A 19,983-nucleotide genomic window follows, 5' to 3' on the forward strand; every position below is an offset into this window, starting at 1 on the left:
CATAAAGTAAACCAGGGTGTTACAATTTGATTACATTACATGTTTTAACTGAACCAAAATAAAAAACATAACGAACAGGCTTTTCCTTTCTGTTTTACAGGTAAACCGAATGCTAAATTAAGCCGATAAATAAGAGACTCGTCTGTCATCATTCATTAACTATGAAAATATGGAATACACAAAAATGCTCATCACCAATTCACCACCACTATCACTAATTACTACCACAATAACTAATAACTAACATGTGCTTGTGATCAAAACCATAAACACATCCAACCAAGCCAACAACATATAAACAATTTCATCAATTACACCATATCTTGATAAAAACAAAAAATTGCCATTTAGATCTATGAAACACTGGCACATATATAGACACGACACACAGGACTAGTTGAATAATGCGGTAATGCGGAATACCAAACACACACCTTCAATCTGAAGTGTCAATGCTACATAGTCATGATCAATCATCATCATCATGATCACTCTCATCACTGAAATACCCAGCTTTCTTCCCTTTCTTCTTCGTCTTGTTGTTGTCCAAACCCTCATCATCATTTCTGTTTCTCCCCAGCAACCTTTCACCCGCTTCATCATCCACAACAGAAGCCCAATTATCGTCAAACTGCTCCGCAGCAATCTGACCACCCTCCTCCTCCTCCTCATCACCTTCCTCCTCCCCATCCCTATCCCTCAGCCCACTAAATCCCCGTCGCGGCTTCTTAGGCTGAGGCCGCGGCCTCGGCCCCAACTGATTCTTAGGACACTCATACGACAAATGACCATGCCCCCCACACTCATAACACAAAGCAGTCTCAGTATTGTACACGCGCTTCCGAATAAACTCCGGAGCACGTCCATTATCAGCAGCAATAGAAGCAGTTAGAGTCCTTCCATTGAGAATCTTCTTATTCATCTCCGCCACGGCGCGTTGGGCGTCATTACGAGAAACGAATTGGACAAACGCGACACCGCGGCTTAGGCGCGTGTGACGGTCTTTGAGAACGGTTACACGCGCGATGCGGCCGAAAGTAGAGAAGAGCGTATGGAGATCGGAGTTTGTTAGGGAGTAATCTAGATTAGAAACGTATAGCGTCGATTTTGATGGTGCTAAGGGTTCACCTGTTCCTCCTATTGATGATCCTTTGTTGTTCGGTTTTGATTGGGGTTGATTACTGGATGTGGTGCCGGTGGTGGTGTTGGGGGTTGAGGACGAAGCGCAGTAGCGGTAGTAGAAAACGTCGTCGTCTTCATCGCTGTCGCTGTGTTTTCGTTTGTGTTTCTTCTTGCTTGACATTTTTTTCGGTTCAGGTTTTTTGTTTCCGGCAACGGCGTTCGGTTTCCGGCGACGGAATTAGTTCTCCGATGCTTCTTTAATCTATAGAGGAAATCTGAGAGTGGAGAGATTCTATAATGCGTTTGAGAAACCCTAGAGAAGTGAAGCGAAACTCCAAGCGGATCTGGACATGGATCCGGATATTTTGGATTGGTTTTATATATGGTTTTATCCATTCTTATTTTTTTATAAGCAGTACTATCCATATGTAAATGGACAACTTGCTCACCGCCAGAGTACTTGTAAAGATAGCATAAAACTAAAAATTATTATGTTTTAATATTTTTTTATTTAATTGGTCAGCCACCCATCTGCATATATAAATTTTAATAATTTTTTGTTAGTATGATGCTAGATTTTTTAAGACAAAAATTTCTAGTTCGTTAGATATACAATTTTATTATATTATTTTAGATTATATTTTAATATCTTAAGATAAATAGAGTTATTGAAATTTAGCAAAAATAGAATAGAGTGAAATAGAAATTTTATTACTTTATTATTTGAATAATTAGCGATAAAAACAAAGTAAGTTTTTGATTCTGCTCATATAAAAGAGAAACAATACTGATGGAAAGTGATGAAAATTTTCATTCTGCTCATATTAAAGGGAACAATACTCGTAGAAAGTGATCAATACTAGTAGAAAGTGATGTAATTTTTTATTCCTCATATCTAAGGGAAACAATGCTAATGAAAAGTGATGAAATGAAATAAAATAGAATAATAAAATTTTATTATACTGGATCTGATTTTAATTAACTCAAACAATGTAATCTTATTCTATTTCATCTCATATCACTTCATATCATCTCATTGCATCAATTTAAGCAAAACCTTAGTCTAATAACTTCAGTTTCACAACATTTAAAAACTCTTATGTAGAATTTGTCCAGAATTGAAGAGGACTCATCTCTTACTAGAAACTCAACAATTAATTTGTTTTCAAAAGTAATGCTTTATTTATACGCTTAGATTATGTTTGGACATCTTAAAATGAAGATATAAGAATAAAAATGAACATAGTGAATCAACAAAATTAGAAGTACATACGATTAAAATGCATCAAAATCGATGACATCTTTTTAAATTTATTGAACTTTTCGCATTAGACTTTTTTCTATTGTATTATTTTTCAACATCATTTAATTTCTAGAACTCATGCATCCTATCCAAAAAAGCAAAGTTCTCACTCAGATGTTTCTTCCTTAAGACGTTCTCTCCATTCTACGAATGTTGGTGGTAGAGGACACCCTCGTTTCAAATAAGCTTGTATAAAATGCATCTTAGTAGCAATCTGTCTAATCAAGACAACCCGGCCATTTAAATTATTTGGAGGGCAACTTAGCAGAGGGAAAACGATTTACGAAAAACTATGTCTTGTAAACTAAACTAAAACTCAGTCATATACATTTGATATAAGATGACTCATTTCAGAAAAATTCATCCACTTTATTGTCGTTGTGGGGACACCAATTTTACTAAGAATCAAAGGATTTTGAATAGCTTGTATTTGTGCATTAGTCATATAGAGTCGCATGTAATTGTCGCACCTCAAAAAAAGATGATAATGCGATCCCTCGCGATAGGACGCGGAAAAAAAATGTTGTTCGAAACAGAGTCGCCACCGAACTTTATTTATTCCAATGAAGGAATAGGAAAATATCGAGAAAACCTTTAGAAATAAGAATAATGGTCGTCGCAACCATATTCGGGTTCGGGAGTCGATTACGCAAGGGGAAGGTATTAGCACCCCTCACGTCCGTTGTACTCAACGGGAACCTTTTAGTCTGATTTTGCTATTTGACTGTTAATTGACTGTTTATCTGCTTGCTTCGAGTAATTAGAATTGATGATAGATGTGGATGAAGACCTCAGGATGGGGGAAATGGGAGGTTTTTTATTAGTGTGCTCGCGAAGATACAGCAATCTCCTGCCTACGTATCCTTATGGTGCAATAAGGAAATCAGAGCATTCGTAGTTCGGGCTACTACGAATATTGGTTGTGTTTTGTTTTGATGAACGACTGTGTAGGTCGGCGTTCTAACGGCTAAACACTGGCTTGTCTACTCTCGGTGGAGGCTCTAGCACTGGTTTGTTGTGCGCATTAGAAAGGATTGACAGTGTTCTTTTTGAAAGGGTTTTGGTCACGCGGGGGTGACGAGTTGAATTGACGTGTTTGGATTTGATTGGTTTCGATCGCTCGAGGGCGAGAAGTTAGGTTTGATTTGTTGATGATTTGAGGAACGACGAAAGATTGAGCAATATGGTGTACACCAATCGTTCAATTCTTTCGAGGAATAATAAGGCGTGCGCCTTCTATTCCCTTTTCGTTCGAATTGTTTTGAAAGTTTGTTTGTGGATGTTGAATACGCACGGTAGTGAGGCGTACGCCTCCTACTTGCTTATTCAAAGAATAACGAGGCGTACGCCACCTATTCCCTTATCCAAGTTTATTTAACGTGTTTTAGTCGGAAGTCGATAATTTGTGCAATATGGCGTACGCCAATTATCCAAATAATCGAGAGACGGTGAGGCGTACGCCTCCCATCTTTTATCACCCGAGGTTTAAATTGTAAAAAGATATGTTTAGATATTGTATTCGATTTATGAAGATAGCTTGAATTTTGGGTTGGTAGGTTTGGATTTGTCGATGATTTGAGCAAGGTGGCGTACGCCAATTATTCAAATAATCAAGGAGTGGTGAGGCGTACGCCTCCCATTCTCTATTGAAGTTGTATAGTTTATTTTGTAAAATTGGGTTTGATATAAGAGGTGATTTGAGTTTATTCGATTGTGTTTTAAGTTTGATGACAAAAACTCGAGCAATGTGGCGTACGCCAATTATTCGAATAATCGAAAGATAGTGAGGCGTACGCCTCCTATCCTCTTTATTATCATAAATTTAGAATTAAATGTTTTAGAATTTGTAGTTGATTTGGAAAATGATTTGAATATGATGGTTGAAGTTTAGAAATAATTTGAATTTAGAACCTATGTTTGATTTGAAAAATTGATTTGAAATTGTATGATTATTAGGGTTTTAATTGAATGACGAAAATCCGAGCAATATGGCGTACGCCAATTATTCGAATAATCGAGAGATAATGAAGCGGATGCTCACTATTCTCCTTTTCATTCAAAGATTAATTATTAAAAATAAAACTTTTAGAATTTATAATTAATTGGTGGAGTGATTTTAATTTTATGGAGTTTTAGGGTTTTAAATGAATGACGAAAATCCGAGCAATATGGCGTACGCCAATTGTTCGAATAGTCGAGAGATAGTGAAGCGGAGGCTTACTATTCTCCTTTTCATTCAAAATTAAATTAAATAATTTTTAAGAGAATACTATTTAAATACGGTGAATTTGAATTTATTTAGAATTAATATACTTTTGGGAAAGACTATTTGGTATTGGACCAACGTCAAACTTATTTATTAGAAAATAAAGTAAATTATTTGTTGACGTTAACCATTAATCCACCATTTAACTAATTATAATATTATAACAAGATAAAAAGAAGAGTTGAAAATAGTAATCGAAACCGAACTAATAAATATTTCTAATATTAGTGTTATCTTAATTTTAATTAAAACAATCAAGAATAGCTCATAAACCAAGTAGACCAAATTGGAATGTTTGGGAAATAAATAAAAAGTTAGGCCCTAAACATTGGATCAAAGAAGGCCCAAGGGACTTAAAGTAGTGTTATTTTCGGGATGGGCCACAAGGCCCAAAATCCTCTCCTACTCAGCCAAGTGGTACCGCCGAGAAGAGAAAAGGTTGGCCTCGGTTTACCTACCGCCACGCGCATCATTGTTCATTGATAACATCATAAAGATTTTGGGAACATAATCTGACAGCACCCAAGTATCTATCATCAATAACATTAATTTACTCTTAATAATATTTTAAAAGAAGAAACAATCACCCCTTAAAGCAAAGAAATAAATCAAAATAATTTTGTCTCTCTCTCTTAAAACGACTCTTCATTCTTTCTGGAAAATATCCTCTCCCTATTAAATCGTGTGCATGGTCCCAATCCAAAACTGCAGAGAGAGAAATTTTTTTTGAAAGGAAACCGATGAACACCCTTCGGTGTTCATCCTCAAACAAACCAGGACTCGAACATGAAGTTCAAAACTTCCAACGTGACAAACGACCACAATCCCCTCAAACCTCCAAATCCTCGACGGGATCTAGAAAACAGTAGCGAATCGGAACCTCAAAGGAAAACCTAATCTTAGCTTCTAACCCGTTTTCTATATCACAATCAACAGCAGAAATTAACGAGTCAAAATACAAGGTCAAAGCACTTTAAAGCAAAATAAAAGGGAAAGATTCCGCCGGAGCATCGTAGCCCCGACGAAGACCTGACGGCCATGATTACCTTCGGTGAGTATGTATGACGTTGTCCCTCTTCTTTTGCTTGTTGTTTCAAGTTTCTTCCTTTTCTTTCTATCCTTCTGTATCCACTCCTTGTTTTCTGTCTGATTCTGACTTTCTCCTCTAATTGATTGTCATTTCCTTTTGCACGCGATTGAAGGGGTCAAGCTCTTCAAACCCTGATTTTCAGTGTGAAAATCAGAGTTGAAATACAGAGTTTTAGCGGAGCTTTTCGGTGTAAGGTTCGTTTGGGATTTCAGCAGAGTGACGGTATTTTTCTTCTCTCCTTTTTCAATCGATTAGCTTTCCTTTTTATAGAGTGAAATGAGCTCCCCAAAATCGTGTGTGGATCCTTGGCAGATGGTGCAAAAAGGAATCATTCCGTTAGCATCAAATCTTTCTTTAGATTTTGGTGGGGACCAATGTAAATGTGGTAGGAAACGGATTTGATTGTGGTCCCAAAAAATCTCCAAATGCGTGGCCGTCTTCACTGAATCTCCCATCTAGTTTTTACTGCGGTGAAACCTTCAACAATTGAGGTAAGGAAATTGGTATTTACTGGCATATATTTTAACCTTAATTGATGACTTCTCAACTTCGATTCACAACACTTCTTCCGTTTTTGCTGATGTGAGGACTTAATACATTTAGGTATGAATTGCTGCTCAAGTATTTTCGAATCCTGTGAATCTTTGCCTTTGGTTTATCATAACAATTGTGTGCTTACAAGTCTTATGACCATTAAATTGATGCCATGTTTGATACTTGGTTTGGTATTTGGTAGGTGATCTGAATGATATTCAGGATGCTTGATGATACTTGTATGGATGTTAACCTTGTTGATGGCTGAGCTTGGATTGCTAGTCTGCTGTGTTTTACATGGTGGTAGTCATGATTGCTCCTGTGATTCTATTACCATGAGGTTAGTCATATGCTGAAAACCTGTTAACTTGGAATGTGATGTTGTTAGCTATTGTGTTAGAAGTTTGAATGAAATTTTGCTATGGTAATGATTATTTTTGTTTTGGATACTTTGCTTGTGCGTGAGCTGATTTGTGGGTTGCTATGCTTGGTGATGCAGTAGTGGTTTGTGCAGTTTTTAGATCGTATATTTGATCAAGGTTAGATGGTTTGGTAACAGGTTTCTTCTTGTCATGGTTCAGCATCTGTCATGGTTCTCTGATAATAGGTTCTATTGTAACAGGTTTTTTTTTGAAGCATACCCTGGCACTGTTTTGGTTTGGAGCATTATGGCGTTTAAACCAATCCCGTCTTTAATTGATGATTCATAATGCAATGGTCCTGCCGCTATAGCTAAACCTTATGTCCCAAAAAGGTGAATCTTTAAATGTATCCTCATTTCCAAGTGTAGGCTAAGAGATACTCTCAACTGTGTTTAGCATGTTAGTTTTCTCGATTGTTTAACATCTCTGCTACCGACCAAATCCCTATCCAGTTATTAACATCAACATTCTGGAACTGAATCATCTGTCTTGGAGTTGTTAACCATCCTGCCATTGAAGGACAATCATGTTGCCAAGGTCTGCAACATGGCCTGCTGTGGGAGGAATACTCTGAACTTGCGTCTGTAGCCGTTTTTTGTTTTTTGGGTGTGACGGCTTGTTTTTGCTGTTTTGCCGTTCGGCAGCTTGTGACAGTTTTTCTTCTTTTGATCATAATCTCTTTGGGAAAATCCTTACTCATTGTTTCTTTGAATCCTGCAGGTTTCACTCATGATACCAAGTTTACTGCTTCTGGAAGTGTTTTGGTGAAGAGAGTGCATGGAGTTGTCGTGGTCAACTGTCATGATGTTTTAAGCTTATATACTTTTTTATTGTAATGTCCTCAAGTCTTTAGATCATAGGCCATGGCTGTGTGTAAATCATGAGGTCTACCAATATAACTGTAAACTATGCCCCTTACAAAATTTATTCTCAGAAGGATCGTGCCCATATGGAAAAAGAATGGTTTTGTACATCTAAATTTGTATTTTTTGATCAAAAGTAACATTATTATGAAGTCCATAGAAAACTGTTTCATTTTCTTTCTTATAGGAATTAAAAGACATTGAATCTAAATCCTCAGGAAATTTTCTCAAGTCAGGACCAGGAAATGCAAATCCTAGGCCATCCGTTAAATAGCTCTTTAGACGTGGCCCGAGATGAGTAGAAAAAAATGCTCATTTAATAAGAATGCTCGCCATGAGACGTGATGGACCATAATAATGCACCAATCTTGTAGGTCGGCCAAAAGGACTTGTTGATATGAATCAATTTGTACTTATGAACCAAATGATGCTTTTTATAATCTTGAATTAATGAGACGTGAGCCTTCGAGGCAACCTATGCATGGAGTAGATGATGTCATTGACTACAATGACATGTACCATGCTCAATGAATGAATAACAATAATATGCATCTTAATCCAGTGATCCACTTAATAAACAAAAGCTTCTTTGTGATTATTCTAATCAGTTGATTATAGTGGATTAAATCTGTGTGTATAAGGTGAAATCACTTTGGAGGGTGGACTATAGTAGCTTTGAGTTTCAAGCGAACGATAATAAAATACTTGTGTTTTTATCTCTTTGTTATTAACTTTTAAGTGGTGTTCTTGAGTTGGTAAAAAACTTTTGTTTTATAAAACTCAATTCAAACCCCCTTTCTTATGTTTTTCACACCTTCGGGGTTTGTTTTAATTCTGACGGGGCTACCACTAGCAGATTGCTTACTAAGTGTGGGGGTGTTTTTCGTGACAGTCAAGAAAGATAACTTTGTGGCTTTCATAAGACTATTGGTGATTGCAATAGTCTTGCTACAGAATTCTGGGGTGTCCTTATGGGTTTGGAGCTTGCTTGGAAGAGAGATTTCAAGAACCTTATTGTTCAAGATGGCAAAAAGACAGTAGCAGATGCTCTCCAAGGGTCGCCTTTGAAGTCTAAACAAGGTTCGACTTTGGCTAGGCATATTCTTCTTCTCCTTCAGCATTTTAAAGAAGTGCATTCATTCACATTTTTAGAAAAACTATTAAGTGTGCTGATTTTTTAACCAAACTAGATTTGTCCAGTTTTGATGGTTGTATCTGATTCGATGATAATTTTTTTAGTAACGGTTCAAATGTCTATGAGACATGCTGCCTAATGTCTCCTCATTTTAGACCTTTGATCCTCCCATTTTACTAATAAATAAATATATATTTGATTAAACAAACTTAAAAAATTATTATTTTTATTATATGAGTTAAATAGTTTAAGTTTCAAATTCTGAAACGTCCCCAAAAAAAACTATTTACTTACATTCTGAATTTAAAAGAATATACATTTCAAATTCTGAGTTGTCACCAAAAAAAATTCTATCAATGAAAGCCCTAATCGTCACCAAAAATATATATTATATTTTATATTTCAAAGAATTTAAATTTCAAATTCTGAATTTATTACCATCAATTACATCTAAAATTATTAGATTACTTTTCACAATATAAATTCATAATTTAAAAAACAAATACTTTTAAAATTACTGACTTAAATTTATTTATTTATCTTCTATTTTGCTAAAATTATATTTTTTTACTCTCCAATTTTTAAAACTAATATTTTGGTTCGCTATTGAACAACGCTGCATTATTTTTAGTTTTCAAAACTTTACTTTCATTAGAGAGGTACTTCATTTCAAAATTATTTTACCAAACAAAATTTATCTCAAAATAAACATCATTTTACTTTTTCAATATCAATTTCTTTCAGAATGCCATTAAATAATTAAAACTTCTTTCAAGTCATTATTCTCCTATACATTTATGACAATTTATAAAAACCTTAAACTATTCTTATTTTAGGATGGAATGAGTAAGCAATCAATAGACATTTATGAACTAATAAAATATATCATTGTTTTTATAATTAATTTTATTTTTTATTTTATTTGTATTAAAATATTACAAATATATTAAAACAAACTTTTAGAATTTTTTTTCAAAATAACCATTATTTTCAAAAATAATTCCAAAATAACCAATTATTCAAAAATATTACCAAAATAATCAGGTTTGATAGAGGATGCGGCAGATGAATTGACGTACCCCCAATGCATGAAGAGGAGGCGCCAATAGCATTGACGCATGCATTAGACTCCTCGTGAGGAGGCGCCAATGCTAGTGGCGCCTACATTGGGCCTCATGAGGAGGCGCCAATGTTAGTGGCGCCTATGTATGTTTGATTGGTGTATGCGCCAATTCATCTGGCGCATACACCCCCTGCTATTTTTTTTTAATTATTAATATTTAATTTTTATTATTTAATAAAAAAGAAATAGTAATGAAAAAAAATTCATTGATGATGTAATAATTGGTTACATTGGACTGACAATAAACTAATGACCCGTCCGATTATAACGTCCCCCTGTTCCACATCCCGGTGCGTTAGTTTATCTCCTAGGTCTTCCACGATTTTCTTGAGGTGTTTGGGGTCTTTGTGTGCTGACCTGATCGAGCGATGGTTGGTTGGAAGGTCCAACGGAAGTTCCAGCGGTATTTGATAGATGTGTCATCATTTGCTCCCAATATCCGGAGGGGCTCTGGCCAACGGCGCTTCCGTAATGGAGTTCGGTGCCCATGTCATCGTAGTTAGGGCGTTGTGGTTGAGTGAATTGGGGACGATATAGTTGCCCAAATTGGGTCATTGAGTCGTTTTGGAAACAAAGCAATGGTTTCTGGGGCGACTATAGTTAAACAATGGTTGGGTGTTATTGATGGGGGGCTACGATGAAGTGACCCATATGAATCATCTGGGCTATAGACAGTTGTGGTTGCGGGGTTTGATTCTTGGTTTTGTGTTTGAGTGAGAGGTATGAATGGATTGCGACGTTGGATGGTTGGTTGTTGGGTGGTTGGCATGAACGGGTTGCGATGTTGGGTGTTTGGTTGTTGTGTGTATGTGGTTGGTTGATGTTGTATGGTTGGTTGTTGGGTTTGGGTGGGTTCACATTGGTGTTGGGTGGTGAATTGTTGTGGGGCATACGATGACGAAGCATGTTGGCGTGGATCCATCAAATACCGCGGCTCAGATACAAATTGTTGAGTTGTTACCGATCTAAACCATGCCATATATTTTGTTGAGTCGGTCTTGCACCATGGATATCTGGTTCGTTCAAGATGTGTTGTCTTTGATTCCTCTATGGACGACACATGTCTTTTGCAAAGTCTCTCCAATCAGAATAATCCCATTGTGCATCAACCCTTTTTTGATGTCAATTCCCCAAACACGTGGGAGATTCTGGAATCTGTTGTAGCATTCAGAACTGCAGTTTGACCCGGTCACTCTGGTGCATTTCCACCATAGTGAATCGGATAACCGGTGTCTTCGTTGTCCAAACTGCAGCATCGTCATGGTTCACATCATGATCCAGACCCAGATATGGCCTCCAGACAAACTGTAAAACAATACGAAACGATTAGATGGAAAATAATTTGAGAAGTATTTTTAAATTAAAATATAGTTGGGTAGGATTATTACATCGTCATGTCCAATGTGGTCCAATAGATTTCGATAGACTACAATAGCGTGTTTCAGACACCTGTTGTAGTTCATTCCCCTTACTGACCACCTAAGATAAAAAAGAAGTGAAAAATATTATTTACTATTAATTATAATATAAAATATAATTAACTAAATGGTGAATGGTAAAGTGTTAGACTTACTTGGTTGCAAACGGGAACACGAATGGGCGCTCATTTATCGGGGCGAGCGACGACATTCTTGACCAACCCCAAGCTTGAAGCAAATACGCACATGAAAAAAAATATAGGTATTCTTTTTTGTAGTTCTATACATTGCACTATATAGATGGGCCAATACAGCTGAACCCTAACTATAAGTGTTTACCTTATTAATGTTGCGTAATAAAGGTAAATACATTATATTTACAAAATTACCTGTACTTTCTGGAAACAAAAAATTATCAAATAAAATCATAATATAACACCAAGCTTTTATTATTTTCTCATACTCGGTTGAATCGTCGGGAATTACTATACTGGCATAATATTGTTTAAGGTATTTTAAACTTATACCTTGCCCCCTTGCTTGACCGGACGTGTCTCCCTCAGTTTCGTCGTCTAGCAAATGGGCACCCAATAATTCATTGCAGATATTGTTGTCTTGGTTAACTCGATCATTCACTGCCTTTCCATCTATACGGAGACCCAACAACATGTACACGTCCTCAAGTGTGACGGTACACTCACCAATCGGAAGGTGAAATGTGTGGGTCTCGGGTCTCCACCTCTCCAACAAAGTTAGAATGAACTTGTAGTCCACCGAGTACGAAACAATGTTGAGTAGATTTCCAAATCCACATCCTCTAATATATGGTTCTATTAAAGGATCGTGGGGTACATATTCATGTACACGACATCTAAACCGCTTCGGATCCTAATAATAAAAAAGTAAGAAAATGCAATTAGAAGAAGAAATACATAATCAACAAGCACAACTCTATAAGAAGTAAGAAAAACATAGATAACAAAGGTATAAGACTAAAAATAGAAAAAGTAAAAAGAGAGAGATGACATACAAATGCCGATATATTCTCGAGCGTGCCTCTATGTTCATCGCCCATAGTCAACAAAGACATGATTTGATTTTGCAAAGCTTGAGTGTGGTAGAGGAAACAAGTGTGGTAGAAGAATATAATTGAGTATTGATGAAGATGATTTGATATTGTTGATATGAGAGGCTATTTATAGATGAATGAGTGAGTAGGTTTGCAACCTAAGATGAATGTGATTGGTTGCATGGAATGGCAAGAGAAGACAAGGGAATGACAAACTTCAGAAAGCATGTGAGAGATAGCATGTGAGGAATCTCTTCTAGGCGCATGTGAAGAATCAACATGTAAGGGAAGATGCGCCATTCCTCTTGGCGCCTACATGTGATTCTTCACATGCAAGGAAGAGGCTCCCTTCCTCTTGGCGCCTTAGTGTAGGGCAATGGGAAGGGGCGCCCTTCCTAGTGGCGCATAAGACCAATTTTTGTGAAGAGGCACCCATCCTTTTGGCGCCCCAGTTACTTTATGGCGCCTAGGGAATGGGCGCCTAGGTGGGAATCTCAGGGCTCAGGCGCATGTGTGTTCTTGTCACTCTTTTCTCTGCATGGTTGATTCTTTCTACTACATGCATGGTCAAGTTTGTACAAACAATGACCAAGTTATCAATGCAACGACCAAGTTAGCAATGAAACATTATTTATGTTGTGTGGATGAACAACTTAGCAATGCATTCAATTCCCTTAAAGATATCTACATATTTAATATTTCAACAAAATGTCTTCCACACAACATTACATGATCAGTGCCCATGTCGAAGGTGAAATATTTGATCATCAGTTGTTCGGTTTTTGTTTTCGAAACACAGAGGTAACTCGGTTTACAATAAATCGACGATCAAATTTTTCACATCTGAAACAAAGAATAGAAAAGAAATTGCAATGCAGTAATGTGGGCCAAATCATCTATAAAAATCCGGTTTGGTTTGTAGAAAACCAGGTTAAATTTTATCAGAAGAAGATTCGAGATGATGATGATATTCAGCATATGTTTGTCAGTCACGAACAATCTGGTTACAACGATATAGAGTTGTATATATTACCACATCAACAACAGGTGTCTCTGTACATTGATCAGTCACAAGTGTTTTGTGAGACTGATGACGAACAAGCTGAGGTGAATGTTCTAGATGACAAAGAAGAAGAATCTGAGATCATGGTTGATTCGATGGTGAACGCTGAAGAGGAAGAGGAGCCAATACCAACAAGTTATGTATACTGCCCACCCCAACAGATGACAAGGTTAAATTTGGGTTCAGATGAACCTTTAGCAGATGTATGGTACAATCCTTACGTGCAGATGCAAGGATCTTTGAAACAAGGAGACACATTTCGCACAAAAGAGGAATGTGTAAGAGCCATTAAGAAATTCCACATGCAACTATCAGCTGATTTCAGAGTTGACAGAACTGACGCATCGAGGTATAAAGTTTATTGTCCGAATGAGCACTGCCTTTTTATGTTGTCAGCTTCGTACCGGAAGAGGAGCGAGTCTTGGGAGATTGGATCAATGGGTCCAGATCACACATGCATGCTGACAAACCCAATCCAGGATCATCGTAAATTAAGCTCTCAGCTAATATGTGATGAAATATTATCTGTTATTAGCGACAATCCATCATTAAAGGTGAGTACAATAATCTCGCATATTAGGGCAGAGTACGAGTACACTCCATCATATAGGAAGGCATGGATAGCTAGGACAAAATCTATTGAAAAAGTGTTTGGCAATTGGGAGGAGTCTTACAAACAACTTCCAAAATACTTGTTGGCTCTAAAACAATATGCTCCCGGGACAATTGTCAAGCTGGAAACAAATTGTCCGCCTATACACCAGATGGTACGTGTGCTGTTGGAAATAAAATATTTCACCGTCTATTCTGGGTGTATCAACCAGGTATCATAGGTTTTTCTTTCTGTAAACCAATTATACAAACTGATGGTACATGGTTGTACGGAAAATACAAAGGAACGTTACTGATGGTAGTGGCACAAGATGGGAACATCAATATTTTTTCAATCGTCTTTGCCCTAGTTGAAGGGGAGACTGCTGAGGGATGAAGTTTTTTCCTAAGAAATCTCTGATTGCACGTTGCACCTCAGCCTAACTTATGTTTGATCTCCGACAGACACCCTTCAATCATCAGTGCATATAATAACATTGACAACGGCTGGCAAAATCCTCCTTCGACGCATGTGTTATGTAATAGACATATTGCTCAGAATTTCATGCGGGAAATCAAAGATAAGACGTTGCGGAAGAAGGTTGTCAATGCAGGTTACGCATTATCAGAACCTTCTTTCAAACACTACCGCAAGGAAATAAGATTGTCAAACGAAGATGCGGTACGGTGGATCCATGGTATTCCTTTGGAGAAGTGGACTAGGGCATACGACAACGGTCAACGTTGGGGCCACATGACAACAAATCTTGTGGAATCAATGAACTCTGTCTTCAAAGGCATCCGTAACCTACCAATAATCGCTTTGGTGCATGCTACATATTTCAGGCTAAGGGCGTTGTTTGAAACCAGACGCTTAAAATGGAGTTCAGTGTTGCAATCTGGACAGTTGTTCAGTGATGCTTCGATGAAATTCATCAGACATGAAGCTGCCAAAGCAAACACACATGTGGTTACGGTCTTTGACCGAAGTAAAGGTTGGTTTAGTGTTGTCGAGTCCATGGATCACAATGAGGGCATGCCGATGGGACAGTACAGAGTCGAACTAGATAGAGGTTAGTGCGACTGCAGAAAGTTCCAAGCCTTTCGTACCCCCGCTCCCATGTCCTTGCGGCATGCTCAAAGGTTCGAAGGGATCCATCATACTTGTTATCTGAAGTTTACAAAATCGTCAGTCTTTCAAATGTTTATAAAATTAGTTTTTTCGTAGTGGCAAAAGAGGATTATTGGCCAGAATATCAAGGGGACATCGTCTGGCACAACGAAGTTATGCGAAGGAAGAAAAAGGGTCGCCCAAACAGCATCCGAATTCGAACCGAAATGGATACGGCGAACAAAATGGTTAGACTATGTAGTTCATGCCGTCAACTAGGTCACAATCGTAATAACTGTCCTAGTGTTAGAATGAGCACAACCAGATAAATTTACATGTACCTCTATTGCAATATATGAAAAATTAAATTTATTTCATATTAGACGTCTGTCACGAAAGTACCATTGCATAAACAGTAACACATATAATTATAACAAATACAAGAACTATGCAATTACAACCAGCAAAACAATTTTGAACATGTAATGCATCATCCTACGAGCGTCTTGGTCTGTCTTAATATCCACCAATTCGCGTAATTCTCCGTGTTGGTTGAACGTGGACACAAGCCATTGTATTCTTCTAATCCGTTCACCCTCTCCAATTTCTCCCTCTAACCAACTGTACAACGTCCGATTAAGACGTTCAAACATATTTGTGTTCCAAAGTCGAATCTGTACCGGAGCCGCAACGGCAGAAAATATTACATCAGCACTTTGTTTTTGAATGTATGCAGACATTGTTGAAACAGGGAAAATTGAAATTGATGGTGGTTGAATTGTATTAGGAGATGAGTTTGAGTGAAAAATATTGCATCCAATGCGTGGTATTTATAGAGACGGACAAAACATGTGGGCGCTTGAGGGATTGACGCCCACATGACCATCACATGCAGCCAGATGAATTAGCGCCCACACAACCAAATGCACCTAGGCGCCACTAGCATTGACGCCTCCTCATGAGGCCCAATGCAGGCGCCACTAGTATTGGCGCCTCCTCATGAGGAGCGCAATGCATGCGCCAATGCTAGTGGCGCCTCCTCGTGAGGAGCGCAATGCATGCGCCAATGCTATTGACGCCTCCTCTTTATGCATTGGGGGTGCCCCAGTTCATCTGACGCATCCTCTACCAAACCTGGTTATTTTGATAATTTTTTTAAATAATTAGTTATTTTGAAAAAAAAATAAAAATAATTATTATTTTGAAAAAAAATTCCAAACTTTTACCTACTTCCTCTTCAAGAACACCCATATTAATCCTATTTGAATCTGCTCAAACTTCAACAAAATTCAAGAAACCGATATCCTGAATTTCACAAAACTCCCAATATCTTTATATCTGAGTACAATTATCGTACTATGTAATCAAGCTTCATGTTAATCCTATTCATAGAGGATATGAACTCTACTATTTTCATTAACTTGTGCCATAAGACAATGATTCAATTAGTAAAAAATATGAGCATACAAAAGTATATAGACAATCATGAATATGGTATCTATCGGTTATATATAACTGTCAACTGAATATGGTTTCAGAGTTATAGATATATCCAAAACCAACAATGCTTAAAACCAACAGTACAACAGTAACAATTGACCCCAAACTCCATATAATATAACTATACTTAATCCGATTCAAAGCCATAATTCAGAAAGAAAGGAAATAGCATAACAATAACCAATTTCTTTTTCTACATATCATTACAATGACATTCAAGATTAGCCCATGGTTCAAAAAGTTACAGAATAATTAAACCTATAATTTAAAGCCTAGTGTCGAGGGTGAGGCACAAATTGGTATTATTCTCCAGCTCAGCCAAGTGATTATGCATGAAAAGGATACCACATTTTCTCTGGGAGAAGCAATTTAAGCATTCTAAGAGAAACTTGAGAAATACTCATCAATCTGCATAAAAATGCTCAGTAGACATCAAAGAGTAAAGGTAATCAGAAGAACTGTTACCCATGGTTTTAAACTGCTTTCCACAAGAACGGCGACAGTAATTGTGACTACAAGTCTACAACCTATGCTTTTCAAGATCTCAACAACCACATCAAATCCAGCTATATCTGACTACAATATTCTACATATCAAATATCATAACATAACCACCACAACTGTAATTAAAAACCTTACTTATATGATAACAAGATGTGCATAAAGTAAACCAGGGTGTTACAATTTGATTACATTACATGTTTTAACTGAACCAAAATAAAAAACATAACGAACAGGCTTTTCCTTTCTGTTTTACAGGTAAACCGAATGCTAAATTAAGCCGATAAATAAGAGACTCGTCTGTCATCATTCATTAACTATGAAAATATGGAATACACAAAAATGCTCATCACCAATTCACCACCACTATCACTAATTACTACCACAATAACTAATAACTAACATGTGCTTGTGATCAAAACCATAAACACATCCAACCAAGCCAACAACATATAAACAATTTCATCAATTACACCATATCTTGATAAAAACAAAAAATTGCCATTTAGATCTATGAAACACTGGCACATATATAGACACGACACACAGGACTAGTTGAATAATGCGGTAATGCGGAATACCAAACACACACCTTCAATCTGAAGTGTCAATGCTACATAGTCATGATCAATCATCATCATCATGATCACTCTCATCACTGAAATACCCAGCTTTCTTCCCTTTCTTCTTCGTCTTGTTGTTGTCCAAACCCTCATCATCATTTCTGTTTCTCCCCAGCAACCTTTCACCCGCTTCATCATCCACAACAGAAGCCCAATTATCGTCAAACTGCTCCGCAGCAATCTGACCACCCTCCTCCTCCTCCTCATCACCTTCCTCCTCCCCATCCCTATCCCTCAGCCCACTAAATCCCCGTCGCGGCTTCTTAGGCTGAGGCCGCGGCCTCGGCCCCAACTGATTCTTAGGACACTCATACGACAAATGACCATGCCCCCCACACTCATAACACAAAGCAGTCTCAGTATTGTACACGCGCTTCCGAATAAACTCCGGAGCACGTCCATTATCAGCAGCAATAGAAGCAGTTAGAGTCCTTCCATTGAGAATCTTCTTATTCATCTCCGCCACGGCGCGTTGGGCGTCATTACGAGAAACGAATTGGACAAACGCGACACCGCGGCTTAGGCGCGTGTGACGGTCTTTGAGAACGGTTACACGCGCGATGCGGCCGAAAGTAGAGAAGAGCGTATGGAGATCGGAGTTTGTTAGGGAGTAATCTAGATTAGAAACGTATAGCGTCGATTTTGATGGTGCTAAGGGTTCACCTGTTCCTCCTATTGATGATCCTTTGTTGTTCGGTTTTGATTGGGGTTGATTACTGGATGTGGTGCCGGTGGTGGTGTTGGGGGTTGAGGACGAAGCGCAGTAGCGGTAGTAGAAAACGTCGTCGTCTTCATCGCTGTCGCTGTGTTTTCGTTTGTGTTTCTTCTTGCTTGACATTTTTTTCGGTTCAGGTTTTTTGTTTCCGGCAACGGCGTTCGGTTTCCGGCGACGGAATTAGTTCTCCGATGCTTCTTTAATCTATAGAGGAAATCTGAGAGTGGAGAGATTCTATAATGCGTTTGAGAAACCCTAGAGAAGTGAAGCGAAACTCCAAGCGGATCTGGACATGGATCCGGATATTTTGGATTGGTTTTATATATGGTTTTATCCATTCTTATTTTTTTATAAGCAGTACTATCCATATGTAAATGGACAACTTGCTCACCGCCAGAGTACTTGTAAAGATAGCATAAAACTAAAAATTATTATGTTTTAATATTTTTTTATTTAATTGGTCAGCCACCCATCTGCATATATAAATTTTAATAATTTTTTGTTAGTATGATGCTAGATTTTTTAAGACAAAAATTTCTAGTTCGTTAGATATACAATTTTATTATATTATTTTAGATTATATTTTAATATCTTAAGATAAATAGAGTTATTGAAATTTAGCAAAAATAGAATAGAGTGAAATAGAAATTTTATTACTTTATTATTTGAATAATTAGCGATAAAAACAAAGTAAGTTTTTGATTCTGCTCATATAAAAGAGAAACAATACTGATGGAAAGTGATGAAAATTTTCATTCTGCTCATATTAAAGGGAACAATACTCGTAGAAAGTGATCAATACTAGTAGAAAGTGATGTAATTTTTTATTCCTCATATCTAAGGGAAACAATGCTAATGAAAAGTGATGAAATGAAATAAAATAGAATAATAAAATTTTATTATACTGGATCTGATTTTAATTAACTCAAACAATGTAATCTTATTCTATTTCATCTCATATCACTTCATATCATCTCATTGCATCAATTTAAGCAAAACCTTAGTCTAATAACTTCAGTTTCACAACATTTAAAAACTCTTATGTAGAATTTGTCCAGAATTGAAGAGGACTCATCTCTTACTAGAAACTCAACAATTAATTTGTTTTCAAAAGTAATGCTTTATTTATACGCTTAGATTATGTTTGGACATCTTAAAATGAAGATATAAGAATAAAAATGAACATAGTGAATCAACAAAATTAGAAGTACATACGATTAAAATGCATCAAAATCGATGACATCTTTTTAAATTTATTGAACTTTTCGCATTAGACTTTTTTCTATTGTATTATTTTTCAACATCATTTAATTTCTAGAACTCATGCATCCTATCCAAAAAAGCAAAGTTCTCACTCAGATGTTTCTTCCTTAAGACGTTCTCTCCATTCTACGAATGTTGGTGGTAGAGGACACCCTCGTTTCAAATAAGCTTGTATAAAATGCATCTTAGTAGCAATCTGTCTAATCAAGACAACCCGGCCATTTAAATTATTTGGAGGGCAACTTAGCAGAGGGAAAACGATTTACGAAAA

At 37.0% G+C, this 19,983-nt stretch overlaps 2 protein-coding genes across 2 annotated transcripts; both read right to left on the bottom strand.

Annotated features, from left to right (window-relative positions):
• Positions 1 to 289: 289 nt before the first annotated feature.
• Positions 290 to 1,454, bottom strand: LOC127135554 (U11/U12 small nuclear ribonucleoprotein 31 kDa protein). Its single transcript, XM_051062219.1, has one exon. The coding sequence runs from the start codon at positions 1,301 to 1,303 to the stop codon at positions 470 to 472; it is 834 nt and encodes a 277-aa protein (XP_050918176.1). The 5' UTR covers positions 1,304 to 1,454; the 3' UTR covers positions 290 to 469.
• Positions 1,455 to 17,480: 16,026 nt separating this feature from the next.
• Positions 17,481 to 18,723, bottom strand: LOC127135555 (U11/U12 small nuclear ribonucleoprotein 31 kDa protein). The gene has a single exon (XM_051062220.1). It carries the CDS (start codon positions 18,570 to 18,572, stop codon positions 17,739 to 17,741), a length of 834 nt encoding a protein of 277 aa, XP_050918177.1. The 5' UTR covers positions 18,573 to 18,723; the 3' UTR covers positions 17,481 to 17,738.
• Positions 18,724 to 19,983: the final 1,260 nt, after the last annotated feature.

This window comes from Lathyrus oleraceus, chromosome 4 (assembly GCF_024323335.1).
Source record: "Lathyrus oleraceus cultivar Zhongwan6 chromosome 4, CAAS_Psat_ZW6_1.0, whole genome shotgun sequence".
NCBI lineage: Eukaryota > Viridiplantae > Streptophyta > Magnoliopsida > Fabales > Fabaceae > Lathyrus > Lathyrus oleraceus.

What these genes read in the sequence shown, in the direction of transcription:
- LOC127135554 (XM_051062219.1), bottom strand. Translation starts at nt 1,303, where the DNA reads ATGTCAAGCAAGAAGAAACACAAACGAAAACACAGCGACAGCGATGAA.
- LOC127135555 (XM_051062220.1), bottom strand. Translation starts at nt 18,572, where the DNA reads ATGTCAAGCAAGAAGAAACACAAACGAAAACACAGCGACAGCGATGAA.